Below are 15,905 nucleotides of genomic sequence, written 5' to 3' on the forward strand. Positions count from 1 at the left end.
AACCCTAGAAATAACCTTAGCCAATCATGGCTGAAGCACACAAGAGAAATAACAACTAAAAGAGTTCTAAAAGAAAGAAATCAATGTCACCACTCGAAGAATTCGCTATCTTCTTCTCTCTCCTTTTGTCTCCCCTTTTTCTCCTTATTCTCCTGTGCTTTTCTCTCTTTCTAATGTCTAAAATTTGTCCCTAAAACAGTTATATCCTTTCCAGAAATAAAAACAACTAATAATTAGCAAAAATCGCTTCTGGAACTGTTTATTGCGGGCCGCAATGTACTGTAGCAGTTAACAGACTGCGCAGAAAAATTCTGAAGAGGTCCTTGCGGGCCGCAATAAAAGTCCTTGCGGGTCGCAATACATTCCTTTTATATTCTCAGGTTGTAGATCTTCTCGTTAGCTTTCCAAAAAGTGGTCGCAATCCTAAATCGGAGTTACGAGTCAAAAGTTATGGCCGTTTTAAGTTCAGACTCAATTTTTGGCTGACTGCTACAGTGTATTGCGGACCGCAATAACTTTATTGCGGGCCGCAATAACTTTGCTGGAATAAAAGGGGCTCTGACTTGTTTGGTTGCGGGCCGCAATAACTCCATTCCGGGCCGCAATAAATGTTGGCAGAAGCTCATTTCTTCGTGCTAACTCACCTGTTTTGAGTCGTTAAGCTCCATAAACTTGATTACCTGTAGAACAAACATAACTAGGGCAGTAACTTGAACTTTTGGACATTTCTAACCTAATTAAACCTAATTTAAACTAATTTAACCAAAACTTGGCTTAATTTACATATCTAACCCTAGGTTTAAATAGATACAATTTTGGCTTATCACCCGTATTTTCGAATACGGTACGGGTCGGGTAAGCGGATAAAAAAACGCCATTAACATTTCAATTTGTGTTTTCGATAAAATAATTTTTAAAATAAGAAAAAATAATAATGAATACAACTAATTTGTATTATGAAAATTTAATAAAATACAAAAATTTTATTGTATCATGTATCATCTTCATACAAATATATATTTATATATGTAATTTTATTTTTTTTAAATTATCTTATACTAAAACGGGTAAGATAACGAAAAAAAATCATTACCCTTACCCGTACCCGATTAGCTAACGGAATAAAAATCTTACCCTTACCCGTGTTTTCGGATACGATACGGGTCGGGTAAACGGGTAAAAGGGTGCCATTGACACCCCTAGAAATTTCCTTGCAATTTTACAATATACTTTTACTTATATTATTTGAAAAGAATCAAAATATGTATGTAATACGTTTTGGTATATGGTCTGTCAACAGGGTCTTAGACGAGGATGTGAGTTGCATATTCTGTCTCATATTAATGATTTTACGTGTATAAAGAAAAGATATATAACAAAATATGTACCAATCTAAGCCATAAAAATAAAAATATATACACAAAACAACTAATTTCCATAATAAAATATCCAATTTTAAGGAAGTTAATATACTTTTGTTGATACTACCCCATCAATAAATTTTTTAACAAGTCAATAATTTAAACAATTTACCTCCCGATTTCTTTATTAATGAAATTTAAAAATAAAATAAAATTCAGAAGGTAATACGTAGATAAAAAAAAATCGAAAACTACCGGAAATGCAACCTAGCGAAACGTAGACAAATACAAAGTAGATGTTATATTGTACAATATTTTATTAAAATATTGTATATTTGCATGATTTTATTTCACCTCTTGCACATTTTTTATTTTATAATGGGCAAATGCATTTTGCGATTGTTGAGAACGTTAATTGAATGAATAACGTTGAATACAAAATTGATTAACTTAAGAAGAACATGACTTAAAATATGTTCAATTAAATAAACATACGGTACAGTCATCATAATATAATCTCATAAATTTTTATTACCGAAAATGAAAAATTGACGATCGACTTAAAAAGCCCTACAAAAATGGTTCTTGATTGCAACTTAAAAAGACCATTTTTTTTCCATCTTTGTCTTGGTGCTTGATTGTGTAGTCCCATTAATAATCTCATTACAGATTGACCCTTAATTAGGCCCAAATGTCCTCAGTTTTGAATCCGGGCTTGGTTGTTAGTTGTTACCACGTGGTAAAAATTAAATGTAAATAATATTGAGGGTAGTTTTGTTGGGTCAATATCCTCCCAGTACCGCGCAAGATTCCCCTCATTTTACGGTTTAAGATTTATTCTCAACACCTAATAGCTTCTATTAGGATTTAAAAAAAAAATATTTATTCTCAATCTGTTTGGAATTCGGACTAGCGCAGGGGCAGTATTATTGGGCTTTGAGATTCATGTCAAGTTCAAAAAACGATCCAGATCTATTAATTGTAAAAGATTCCCTTTTCAGGTACCTGAGAGGATGTGAATTCAGTTTTGTTGGAGTTGTCATTATCTTTTTTTTTTTTTTTTTTTTTTTTTTTTTTTTTTTCCCCTTTTCTTATTTTTCTGTGAACTGTTGCTACATTGGATTTATTTCAGAGCAGTTGGACGGACACGCTTTAGGTTGGTCTTAAATGAGATATCTTTGGGCTGGTAAGGCATTGTTTGCGCAGGTACCACCCTTTGGAACAAAAACACAAATTTACTAGTACTTGTCTTCAACTTATGAACCATAGTAGGAAAAATCGGTATCGGTATCGGTATCGGGATCGGTCCCGGCCGATACCGATACGGGATCGGAGAATCAGATCGGAATCGGCTCAGGATCGGCTCAGAATCGGGTTTTTTTTTTTTCTTTATGATTTGCTATGTGTGGATCGGCTCAGGATTGGATCGGGGCCGGCCGATTTTGCCTACTATGTTATGAACCCAACTTTCTCTCTAGTGATATGACATTGATGAGTATACAAGCAAGCAGGGGTAGATTCAGAATTTTAGTGAGAGTAAGACAAGAATAATATGATTCAAACAGCTAACAAGTTCAAACTCATTAAATAATTGAGGACATACTAGAGAAAAAATAATCATATTCAGTAACGCATAATTATTTATAGAAATAACAAACAAAAGTAGGCTTGTGCTTGCGATTTATAAATACATAATTCTACATAAATTTAATAAAAGGGCAACTTGATAATAAGGGTTTTAAGTCTACCAAAAAAAAAAAAAATGTGTGAAATTCAGAAGATGGGAAAATCTCGCTGGAAGCCCGGGTTAAACAGAAAATTTCATGGGCTACGCAAGTAAAAAAATAAAAAAATTTGGATTGGGCTTTGCAGGGATTTTATGGGTTGAGCTGGGTAGAACAATTTTTTTTTCGAGGGTGAGCAACATCCCAGTAACATATGAGCTCAAATTTAGTTTTCAAAATACAGGGTAGAGAAATTGAGCAATTTCCCTACCCTCAACCAATGGGAGTCCGCCCCTACAAGTAAGCCATAAATTTAGATTAGATAAATCTTCATTTAATTCCTCTTCAAGGTGATTTGTTTTGCAGCTTGGACTAATCCAGCATAATAAAACCTGGTGTTATTTTTACTTTGCAGTAAAATAAACTAAAGCGTACAAAATAACCCAACTAAAAAAAATAGAAATAATACAACTAATATACCCTTTTATTGTGATGCAATTAAGGTCACCGGGTAGCTACAGATAACAGAGTAGATTTCGCACAGGGGGGACTATTGAACAATGAACCGGCGATTCTTAGGCAGTAAATATTACAAATGACTGAAAAGACCATGTAATAATGTAAAAAGATACATAGCACAGTAAATATTACAAATGACCAAAACACCCAGCAATGAGGTTAGTGAAGGGAAAATTTAATTATTGACCAATACATCAGAGTATGGGTCCAACTGTTAGTATTCAGTAAGAATCCAGGCACTCTGTAATGATCCAGGTATGGTGAAACTACATAATGTTGGTACATAATAGAAACATTCAGGGACTCATGAAAATGCTCTCAGAATTAATTGAAAAAAAAAAAGAAGGAAAGGAAAAAGTCTTTTAAAATATTGGTCAATAAAATATTTTTTTAATCTTGTACCTAGATCTTGTAGTAAGTGATGTCTAATATGAAACCTGAATTGGAGGCTTTCAGTTGCAGGAGAGATGCTATTTTCAAGAGGTTGCGGAGGTTATCCAGCCCTGTCACTGATATGTCCATAGTATCTTAAAAACAAAAAATACATTACAACTCATTGCTAGCAATTACTGGTACTGTAAATACCAGTTTGAAAACATAACAGCCATTGCAAGGGTAATCTCTGGTAAATAATAAAAGAACATACATTTACAAGGTTGGAGTGCAGCAAATAAACTCTGGTAAATAATAGCCCTGTTATGAGAAACAAGCCATTGAAAAGGTAACTAACAGCACCACAATTTACGCAGCTCAAAAGAGAAAAAAGAAAAACAGAATCAATTCCAAGTCTTCAAATGCCATGAAGCAACCTAGTTTGAAGCAGAACACTCATAATTAATCTAGTTTTAAATAATGTTTTATCTACTATTTGGCATATATCAACCTGGTAGTGCTGAAACACATAGGACTAATGACCTACATACAAATAATATTAGTCGTGATATTCACCAACTACTTATTTGAATAAATTAAAATATTGTTGTATGTTACCTGTGTGACGTGTGCGAGATATGTTGGTCCTGTCTCTGGTGCTCCCTTTTCGTTGTAGTACGCATGCATTCTATCCACATATGGAGTATAACCAGTCTTGATCTGGGTAAGGACCGCCATCTGCAGGAGCACTTGGCATCGGAGTGCTGCGTTCCTCTGTATTCTCATCATATGAAATTTCATGCCAGTTGGTTGTAATAAGTTGGTTCACTCGGGTCTCTGATATTCTGTGTTGATTCACTCGCATATGATAGCAATTATGGGAATTATTCGATCGAGAACTACAGTTTGGATTGGTACATAAGGCTGGATTCTGCGGTGGTGCATGCATTAAATGTATTTGAGAGCAAGACTGACCAGAACAAGAATTTTAGCTTGTTCGGTCTAATGAACCGTACCTGTACTGCTGGTATGGATAAACGGCTCCTGAATCGGTGGCACCTTGTCACACGCCGAGACAAACCGCCACGTATTTACACGTAAAGCGAGTGCACATCACATACATTATCAATAATAAATACTCATACAACATTTAAAAGTCAAATAAGTCTTCCAACACTACAATTAATTTGAGTATATAACACACATTCAACATGAGATCAAGACAAACATGGCAAACAAACCAATAATTGTCATGTCAGTCAATGTATCCACTTTCAAAGAGAGAATTAAGGTTTAACTAAAAAGAAAATAAAAAGGTAATTGAGCCCTCTGCTCGTTGCCTTTCTGATCCGTATCCCTCTTATTCGTGCTCCATGTCGGCCTCATGATTTCCTGGAACCCACATAAAAGTGGAACGGGTGAAAGATCGAACAGTCTCTCAGTACGGGATTTAGTTCCAGTCCCGGAATTTGTCAAATTCACTTATTAACACAAACAGGATATTAAAATTATATCCTTACATGCGATTTTACTAATGAATATTTAAAACACACACACGCGGGCACACACACATACACACTTCTTAAGTTATCTTTCAAGTTTTTAACTGTCTCACCAGGGGGACTCAAACCCCACTAGATCTTGGCCGTGCCACTAGACGGGGACTCGAACCACTGCTAGATCTTCTTTGCCTCACCAGGGGGACTCGAACCACCCCAGATATTGGCGTCTCACTAGGGGGACTCGAACCACCACTAGTTCAACTGTCTCACTTAACGGGGACTCGAACCACCGCAAGATATTGACCCGTGACGGGAAGTCCAACCAACGCCACGTTAACGAGGGGTCCAGTCGGACACTAGACCCAATGTATACATTCCAACACGCGTTTAACGCATATTGGCCCCTTTTCCTTAACTTATCCGTTACTTCCATATTCGTTTCATTAATCACACCAGCGTCACACTCAACACCACACATTCTATAAGTCTCTTGATCAAACGAAACAATCCTATCCTTCATACTATTCTAAACAAAGCCAAAGGGATCGTTCGATTCAATATGCATAATTTCATAAATAAATAAATGCAAGCAAAATGATAAGTAACAATTTGACAATGTCCAGGAAACCCGTACCTGCTATTGTGGTGTAATTTTCTACCGCTTCTTTGTCACTCTTTACTCCATAACTCAGACCTAGACCATGTAATACGATTCGCAAATTAATATTTATACATTTTATTTTTCATTCATCTGTTACTAGACCGATAATTATAGAATACATATGGTCCGAATATGCAACTAGATATAAGCAGTAAAGTTTACCCTAAGATCATGCATATATTAAAATTGATTTTGATTAGAACGTCTGTATGTACGTCTGTACGTATATAAATATAATGAAATTTATTTCTCATGATATATTAAAGTATATATAATAGAATTTATTGACCAGAACGTCTGTATATATTTTCAAGTTGATTAAGAGCATGCATATAGTGAAATTTATTTCTCATGATAAAAAGTATATATTATTTACAAGTTTTAGAGTATAGTTCTTTGTAAATAAATAAAATAGTTCTAGGTTATTAGTGAATAAATCTCTAGGGTTATCGGTGAAAGTTTCCATCAAATAGAATAGTAAATGTAAATCAAAATAGTTGTTTGTAATAAAAATAGTTCTAGGGTTATCGGTGAATAAATCTCTAAGGTTATCGATGAAAATTTACCATTTAATTATAAACTAACTGAAAACTCAAGTAATGTTTATACAATTCCCGTACTTTGGTGAGACTCAAACTAATTGAAGTTAATAGAACAAGTATTATTCGGTTAATAATTTATATTATCAATTTTACGTTAAAGGAAAAATTGAAACTTATTTAAAAGCTATTCTTACTGGATTTCGAAATAAGTAGAAACAGGCAAAATACGAATATATATATAATATTTTATTATTGTTTAAAATACTGATTTATGAAATTCTATAAATGTCTGACAATCGAAACCATTCTTAATTTCCACCGATTATATGATCTAGAGATTTTATCAAATAAATAGATAAAAGAAATCTTATTAAATTAATAAATAATTTTCATGAATCTTCATCAAGCAAATAAATATAAAATAGATGAGATTTAATAGACATTTATAAACATTTGAACCAAAAATAAACATACTATATGATACTATTTACAAAGTATAATAATATTGAGAAAATAGTAATCTGGGGTTACCTTGATGAGAAACTTCCAAAAGATTAAGAGGAGATTTTTGGGTAGTCCTTCGGTGGCTGTTATAAATCCCGATAGATAAAACTGAAGCATGAAATTTTGAAGTTGCACAATGGATGATTACTATATAATTGCTCTAAGTTTGATACATGAAATTTCATCCAAGTGGTATAGAGTCAAATATTGAGTTTGAAGAAAAGAGGAGGGACAAAAGATGTGTCATGGAACACAATTAATATTTAAGCGGTTTGGAATTAAAATAGACAAAAGGGAATTAACAGGATAGGGGCGCGACTGGGTGAAGCTTGATTGAACTAAGGGGGCGGTTAAGAGGAGTGGTTATAATTATACAATTTATGGTTGGTTTATTTGAGAAGTTAATTAGTTATTTCAATTAGATTCGAACCTTTTTATAAATACACCTTCTAGCAGATATATAATTAGATTATGATTTGGCAACGATATTTCATATGGACTATATAATTTCAGAGATCTATATTGAATTTATTTGTTTCTTATCACGGTAGTTTAATTTGGATAATTTGTAAAGTTGTTAAATAAAAATAAATGACAGAGAAAAGTTGACATGTAAGGATGAACAAATTTATACACTATTTATGTATGTTGTACCTTAATTTAGTATTTTCAATTATGTGGTGTTTCATAATTATTTATATTTTTAAAATGAAATTTTCAATTAGATCGTACGTACATAAAATTATATAGTGTTAGAGCATCTACATCCCTGAAACTCTTGGAGTTTTTAAATAACTGTTAACTAATTTTTAGAAATTTTATCTCTAAAAGTTTCTAAACCCTCACATCCCTGAAACTCAAAATTAGAGTTTCTTAATTGCCACATCAGCAAATAAATTACAAGAGAAAAGAATTTCAATGAATTATTTGGCCACGTCAGAGTTTATAAACGGTTTCTTATTATGAAACTTTGGAGCAAAGTTGCTAAATAAGAAACTCATCTGCATCCCTGAAACTGGTTTAAAAACTGCCACATCAGATTAGAAACTCAAAGAGTTTCAGGGATGTAGATGCTTTTACACACCTACGGTATATACTAATCGGAAAAAAAAAACGTGTTTGTTAAATTGGTACAGCAGTATAGTACCTTACTTTTGGCACCTACAGTATATAGCAAATTAGTACATACATTAGGGAAGTTCACTGCTATGGTTGAGAGTATATGATCTCACGGAGCTATGAGACAGCTAGCTTCTCTCAAGGATCAACCCCCCTTCATCCCACACAACTCTCCACTGTCATGCATGATCCTCCACCATCCCTGTACCTTCCATCTGGCTTTGTCACATGTGCGACCGTCATTTCAGTGTTCTGGTAATCTGGTAATATGGCAAAACTTTATAGTTTTCTGATCTATTCATCATTTCAGTACGTAGATCAGAAAAGGTGGAATATATGAAAATTGATTTGTACTAATAAAGTCATTGAAGTAAAATGAGTAGATATGAAAGTTCTGTACCATAATAACACAAAAAAAAAATGAAAAATGCAAAATGCAAAAGTTGAGAAACAAAAAAGGTGTATGTCAGTGCATCAAAACGGGTACCAGAATAATATCCAAACAAGAACAACCCGTATTGGAGATATGTCCATGAGAAATTTAGACAATGAGTACATATGAAAGTTTATGTACTTTCAACTTTCGCATTTTTAGTTTATCAAATTTCCATAAGGGGCAAAATTGTCAATTAGATATTGTATTAATTTAAATTAAACTTTTTAGTGAAAGAAATCAATAATGGTATAATAATAAAATAGTTATATTTATATGGGTAAATAACTAATTTTCATTGTTGAATAAGTTATGATGGGCTCATGGGCATATATCTAAGTTTCTCTACAACGTAAATCCAACAAGATAAACAAGAAAGATACACAAAAAAAATTGAAAAGAAAAAAAAAGAATAAGTGTAAGTGTATCATAACAACTAACAAGGCAACTTTGTAATTCCCAATAACAAAAGGATTCAACTTAAGCTGATCCAGCCCTTCTCTGTTCACCACTTTACTGTTTAGTGTTTTCTTGTTCCGCACTTTCCAGTTTAGCTTCTCTATCATCTTCCAATGAAAATTAGACAAGACATGCAGGAAAGAAAATTGTTCGGTCCTGTAACGACCAAATGTATTATAGAATTCGAAATCACCTCTTTTTCTTGTTCTTTATTTATTTTTGTCTTATTCTGCAACTTGGGTTATTTTTTTAGGCTTAAGCATGGAATTCCAGAAAATTTACCCAAGATAGTTGGTACTGGTTTTGTTACTGGTTGGATCTGTATATTTTTTAGTGTTGTGCCAAGACCTCATAGTAAGTGATGTTGTCTCTTATCAGAGACCAATCACCAATGATAATAAGAGGCCTGAATTGGAGGTTTTCAGTAGCAGAAGAGATGCTTATATTCCTACAACACAGTTTCAGTTTCATTAGGCCATGAAAACCTCCCAACACACAATTATTATAACTGAATTATAGGCTTTAAGCCCCTCTGACAAGAATTATTTTCCACAATTTTGCAATTTATAAAAATAGGCCTCCTAAGTTTTGAAAAATTCACAATTCAGTTCATGGAGATTGTATCAGCAAATACCAGAAATTGAAAATGCTTTGTATCTACAAAATATAAATCTGGTACAAGGTTCATTGAAAAAACAGATTTATCATTTCGAAAACCCATAACTAAAAAAATGGCAAGATGAAACAATTCAGCAAGATTAATCTCCTCTAATCAAAGTAAAAATTCACCCTTATTAACCATCTAATGTGTCAGATATCAAATTAATATTCACACTACAATATTCAGTATATGAACAAATTTAACAAGTCACAACATTTACATTTTAAATAATTAAAAACAACTCTGGAACACAAATATATGAGCTGTGTTAAGTATCATACCTTCAAATTTTAAGATTCGGGCATATTTCTACTAAACCAATATAGACTGCCAATCAACCACCCCAATCAGACCTAGGTCATTAGCAGTTAATCCACCACCTAAAAGAGATAAAAAAAAAATCCAAAGAAAATAGTTAAAAGAAAATTTTACACTTATTAGTAATTGGATTGTTACTTTAGCTTGTGGCATTGTTATACCTTGACAAAGTAACACTTTTTTTTTTGTACAATTCATGATCTTGGAGGTTTATTTTCCCTGTTCTTACTTTTAGCGAGTTTATTTTTCTTTCACTGCAGTGTAGTTTTATGTGCCAGAAAATTTGAATGTAACTGAATACATAAATTGAGTTTTGTGTTACCTTAGGAATGCAGGAGGAAACCAATAGCTTTTAGACTTGCTCGCCACCCTTCCATGTGTTGCTTATGAGAAGAGATCATTGATATCCTAACCATTCCAAATTAGACCTCTGAACTCTCTGTTGCAAAAGGAATTACAATGGGATATTAATCAAATGGTCACTCTGTGTGTGTGTGTGGTGCATGTTAAGATGGAGATCCTTCACCTGATCATAGAAGTAGATGTTTCCGTGGGTACCAAAATCCATTCTGGGGCATTTATAAATTAAAACCATCTCCATCATGGTGTGTGACACATCACCCGTAGGGAACTGCCCCTGCAACCCTTTAATTGCAGTAAGGTTTGCACACTCACCGATGAATAATTGCCGAAGGTTGGATTGTGGCAAAAGGTGGATTTCAGGAAAACAACAGTCAACTATCTTTAATGCTTTCAGTTGATATGGAATAGTTAAAACCTCATGAAATTGGGGACAAGATATAATTGTAAATTTCTCAAGTAATGGGAGATCTCCTTGTAGAAATTGAAGTGATATGAGCTTAGGACAATCCTCAAAAAAGAGGTCCTTCAGAAATGGTACGTCCCCATCCATCCAATGAACTGAGAACAGTTCTAGACAACCACATATATCAACACTCTGCACCTTAGATTGTGAGAGAAAAAAAATTTCATGAGTACCGCAAGATGTTATTTGTAGTACTTTGACTTCTTTTGGAATTTTTAGGAGTTCCAACTGCGGGCAATCAAAAAATTTTACTAGCGGAAGAGAACTTGAGTCCCCATCCCTCCAATGAACTGAAATTAGCTCTGGACAGTTATGGATTTCCAACAGCTTACATCTTGATGGTAAAATGATTTCATGAATACCGCAGTTGATTATCTCCAGTGTATCAAGTTCTATAGCTGGGATGGCTGAGAAAATCCTTAATTTTGGGCAATTAAATAGAGACACTCTCCCCATAGAACGGGGGATAAACTCTCTATAGTCAGAGCCATTTTGAATCTCAGATTGAAAACCACTATTTCTTTTATCCATCTGCTTCATTTCTTCCAGGATGGCTGAGAATATTAATAATTTGGGGCATGCAGAAAGTGAAATACTCTCAAGAAAAGGTAAGTCCCCACTTTTGTAATAAATAGTGATCAACTTTCTACAATTAGAGATTGAAAGCCTTTTAAGTTCAGAGTGTGAAGAGAACTCGATTTCTTGACAACCACATCCATTTACCTCAAACACCTCAACCTTTTCTGGAATAGTTATTTTCCATAATTTAGGGCATTTCTTTATGATGAGTTTCTTAAGGCCGGGTTCATCACCTGCTTGCCACTCCCCCAAATTGAGCATGTTATTGAATGAAGGGTCATGTGACGAAAAACTAACTCCAGCACGCTGCTTGGGTGAATAATTTGCAAATAGAATCTCTGAGCCACCACTCTAGTATATTTTGAAATATTTGAGATGTAGCAGTTGACCCAAGAATGGTGGCATGAAAAGAAGCTCCCTTCGGAATTTCAGAGTTAGAGTTGTTAGCTTGGACATTAATGATGGATCAAGCAGCCAAGGAGGAACTCCACTTCCTCCATAATTTAATATTACAAGCTCTGCAAGGTTACCATGAGGTTGGAGGCTCTCAAGTACACCTTCCTGTATCTTTTCATCATTCTCATTCTTTGCATTGGTACTTGAACTGACAACTATAAAGAAAAGTGGACCTTGGTATTTATTTTGCAAAAAGATTTTGCGAGCACCATTATCTACCTCAAAGTTTAGAATTAACTTGCGTAGATTTGGTTTCGATACAAGATTGGCCTTCCTAGAGTACTCGATATTACCAACATTTTTTAGCCCTGAGATGGACATCAGCCCACTAAGCCTATTCATATCCCTTAATTCTCCCAACCCCTGGGTCATGTCACTTCCCATGACTTTAAAGTGCCCACTTAAAGTTATAAGATTTGTTAATTTTCCAATTCCAGATAACAGGTTACCTATAGAATACTCAAATAGTTTTAGAACACGTAGGTTTGTTAACTGCTCTATGCTCCTGGGCAACTTTTTGAGTTTGCTACAGAATTCTATGGATAATGTATCCAGATTGTGAAGTAGGGATATGGATTCAGGTAACTGCTTGACTTCACCAGTAGACAACCATAGAAACCGAAGGTTAATAAGGGATTTGATATTTTCAGGTAACTTTGGAATATTATGGCAATTTATATCCAAACTTTGAAGGTGGTAAAGAAGACATAAAGAGTCAGGCAGACTTTCTATCCGATCATTTTCAATAGAAAGGTAACGCAAGTGCTTCAATGTGTTGAGTGTGTCTGGCAGCATACAATTCCACAACTGAAGAGCTCGCACATAAGTAATTTTAGAGAAAATGGCAGAATCATCTATGTAGTTTCTTGGGAATTCCCTTACATATGTTCGAATAACCTTATTGTTGCAGGATGCTAGAAAATCTAACAATTCATGTTTCTCTGTTAAGTATAGGTGGGTTATTTTGTATGAACTATTCCATAGATTGTCAGTCTCTAAAACAGGCTGGTTTGTCCTTTGAGAAATGGATCTTGCTAGATCATGTATTAAATCATGAACGTAGCACATTTGATTGATTCAATTATTGCTCTAGTCAGGCGTACTAGGTCAAAATTCTCAGAGACTGATACCCAAGCTCTCTTGTCAAACAACTGCAAGAAATTGGAGTCATTGTAAACAAGTTGAGCAAGCGTGGTCTTGCCCAACCCACCCATCCCAATAATTGGAAGAACTGTAAATTGTGGGTCATTTAAAGGGTTGAGGACACTAATGATATTCTCCTTCTCCTTCTCTCTACCAAAAATAGCTCTCTCATCCACATGAGAGCTGGTTGGTGGCCGGATTTGTGTACCGATAACCAGCCGGGTCCCATCCTCCTCCCTCAAATGAAGATCCCTACGGGCATTTGAAATCTCCTGAAAACTTTCTGTTATACCCTTGATCTTCTCTACCATGCCATCTGGAATCACAACCTTTGTAATACTAAATGAATAAGAAGCAACGGAGTATGATGTGTGCATCTCAGCAAATTTTCTCTTAGTCCCTGTTGAATTGTATATCAATCTTTCTCTTATTTCCCGTGTTTAAATATATATATATATATATATTACATATTCCTTGAGAATTCAATAAAAATTAACACAAGGGTTACCTCAAGGATGTTTTTAGGTTTTCTATTTTTTTTTCTTGTTGGTTTGGATGGGGTGTATGTGGTTAAATTCCATACAGATAACCTTTTTTTGTCAATGGGGATACGAAAAATGTGACAATTTGAGCTGTATATTATTCTGGTGCCACTTCGACACTATGCCAGTAAAGATAAATGGAAAATACCTAAACTGACATGAGTCAGCATATATACACACATGAGAGCCAGTAATACAAAAGAAGTGTGCTGAATTTTGCTAGGTTTCGGTACACCGATAAAATAGTCATCGGACATTTTATCGAACATCTTGTATGCAATAATTCAAGTACCAAATTATGCAATTAAAAGCATACCCCCGTCCCTATGGTAGGCCTCAATAGCAGCATCTCCGCTCTCCACGATGGATCTGAGCACCTCGTAATAGAACTCGTCCAGCACATCCTCCGCTTGGTAGGCCACACCTCTCAGCTCCGCCAACCACAGACGAACAGAGCAGTCATGAATCTCCCTCTCTTCAGCGTCCTGTTGAACAGCCTGGATCCTCACAAGCATCCGACTCAGCTTCACCAAATCCTCCCTAACACTTTTGTTTCGATTGGTATCAGGGGAAGTGCTGCCTCGAATGGCCTCAATGAGTTTTGTGGAGAGGGATTGGATGGAAGAAAACAATCCGGACGCCATTGAATTGGAATTCAAACTCTCTCTCTCTCTCTCTCTCTGTTCTCTGTTCTCCGGGTGGTTGCTTGACTAGAAGACTTGTGGAAATTAAGCAAAGAAGTATCTCACAAAATGAATGGTCTCTACTCTCTCCGCAAAAAAATATCTTGTACGTATAGTTGAAAGTCCCTTCACGCATTAATGATTTTACGTGGATGTAAAAACTATCTCACAAAATATATATCTACAACTCTAAGCAAAAATATAAATATATCTACCAACAACTAATTTCCATAATCAAATATCCAATTTTAAAAAAAAAAACTGATATATTGTCGTTGATGTTAACTATTTTCACCGGTCAATATTTTTTTTTTGACAAATAAATAATTTAATAACTTGTCATTCGTTGAAAATTGGACAAGGTATGAAAGGTAATAATTCATAGGATGAGCTAGTCATAACAAAATGTTGATTAGTCAGACTAGCTATTTGATAGAAATAATGATAACAATAATAATCAAGATGATGCAGCAGCCTCTTGATTATGTGGATGAAATAAATGTAGGTAAAATTATTTTATCTATATTACATTGACCGTTTATATGTAGGTTATTTAGTTTAAAAAAATATTACAATTAATTAATTTTTAAAAATTGATCAAATAAATTTAGTGCCCTTGATTAGTAATTATTAGTGAAAAGTAAGTAAATTTATAAGTATGTTATTGAATGAATAGATAAACTAACCATTTAATTTTTATACTACTGTTCTTTCCATTTTAGTATATATTTGGACCATCAAAGAAATAATTAAAAATAGTGCTAAATTGCATCAATGTTTTCAAATAGTAACAAAGAATACTAATGTATATAAATGAGAAAAATGTTAATAAATAAAAACTAGGTTTAAAAAATTAGCGTAAATTATTCATAGAGGCATAACACCATCTATGATTTTAAAATTTTAATTATGTATATTAAAATTAATTAAAATTAATTTTTTAAAATTAATTAAAATTAATTTTTTAAAATTAATTTTTTAAAATTAATTTTTTAAAATTATATAATTCAGTCTCCTTATAAAATATCAAATATTTACTTACAACTTAGTAGATAGGATTTATTTGTGATAGTGAAAATTTGATTTCAAATTCCACCTACACATGTTGTTTATTTTAAAAAAAATATGACTATCCTTAGAAAACCTAAACGTATCTTTAGCTGCATGTTAATCATGTTGAACATATTAAAAGGCATCCAATCCAACTATCAATTTTAAGTTCAATAACTAGAGATTTAGATCTCGAGCCCAAAACTTGTTTAGGATATGATAAATTATCACCATATTTTATTTTCGGTTTGATTAATATTATATTGAGATGGTATACCAACAAAACAAGAGAATCTCCGACACATCATATATTTTTCCTTGTTTTTTAATTGAATTTGGCGAACTACCCTCGTACTACCTTTTATTTTAAAATTCCTTTGAAGGAATTATTCTTAAAAAATCCAATCATATGAAATATTCCTTCCAAAGAAAAAGGAATAATGCCTGCAAT

General features: G+C 33.7%; 2 protein-coding genes across 6 annotated transcripts in view; one reads left to right on the forward strand and one right to left on the reverse strand.

Moving 5' to 3' along the window:
- Nucleotides 1-15,905, forward strand: part of LOC144554209 (uncharacterized) — a 68,225-nt gene that overhangs the window by 22,591 nt on the left and 29,729 nt on the right. The gene's annotated exons all lie outside the window — the stretch shown is intronic.
- Nucleotides 8,289-14,503, reverse strand: LOC144554206 (disease resistance protein RGA2-like). Of its 5 annotated transcripts, none has more exons than XM_078302520.1 (4): nucleotides 14,038-14,503; nucleotides 10,702-13,579; nucleotides 10,498-10,614; nucleotides 9,969-10,237 (listed from the first exon to the last, which is right to left on the reverse strand). In XM_078302520.1, the coding sequence occupies exons 2-3, from the start codon at nucleotides 11,839-11,841 to the stop codon at nucleotides 10,573-10,575; spliced, it is 1,182 nt and encodes a 393-aa protein (XP_078158646.1). In that variant the 5' UTR covers nucleotides 11,842-13,579; nucleotides 14,038-14,503; the 3' UTR covers nucleotides 9,969-10,237; nucleotides 10,498-10,572. The 5 variants fall into 4 exon arrangements, with proteins under 5 accessions (XP_078158647.1, XP_078158648.1, XP_078158646.1 ...); XM_078302521.1 differs by adding an exon at nucleotides 8,289-9,644 and having other exon boundaries at nucleotides 10,139-10,237; nucleotides 10,702-14,466; XM_078302522.1 differs by adding an exon at nucleotides 8,291-9,303 and having other exon boundaries at nucleotides 10,139-10,237; nucleotides 10,702-14,466.

This window comes from Carex rostrata, chromosome 5 (genome assembly GCF_964058835.1).
Source record: "Carex rostrata chromosome 5, lpCarRost1.2, whole genome shotgun sequence".
In the NCBI taxonomy this organism is placed as follows: Eukaryota; Viridiplantae; Streptophyta; class Magnoliopsida; order Poales; family Cyperaceae; genus Carex; species Carex rostrata.

Coding starts and splice junctions, on each gene's coding strand:
- LOC144554206 (XM_078302521.1), bottom strand. CDS start 11,841: ATGCTCAATTTGGGGGAGTGGCAAGCAGGTGATGAACCCGGCCTTAAG. Junction 10,615..10,701: donor ACATCTACTTCTATGATCAG/GTGAAGGATCTC, acceptor CTTTTGCAACAG/AGAGTTCAGAGGTCTAATTT.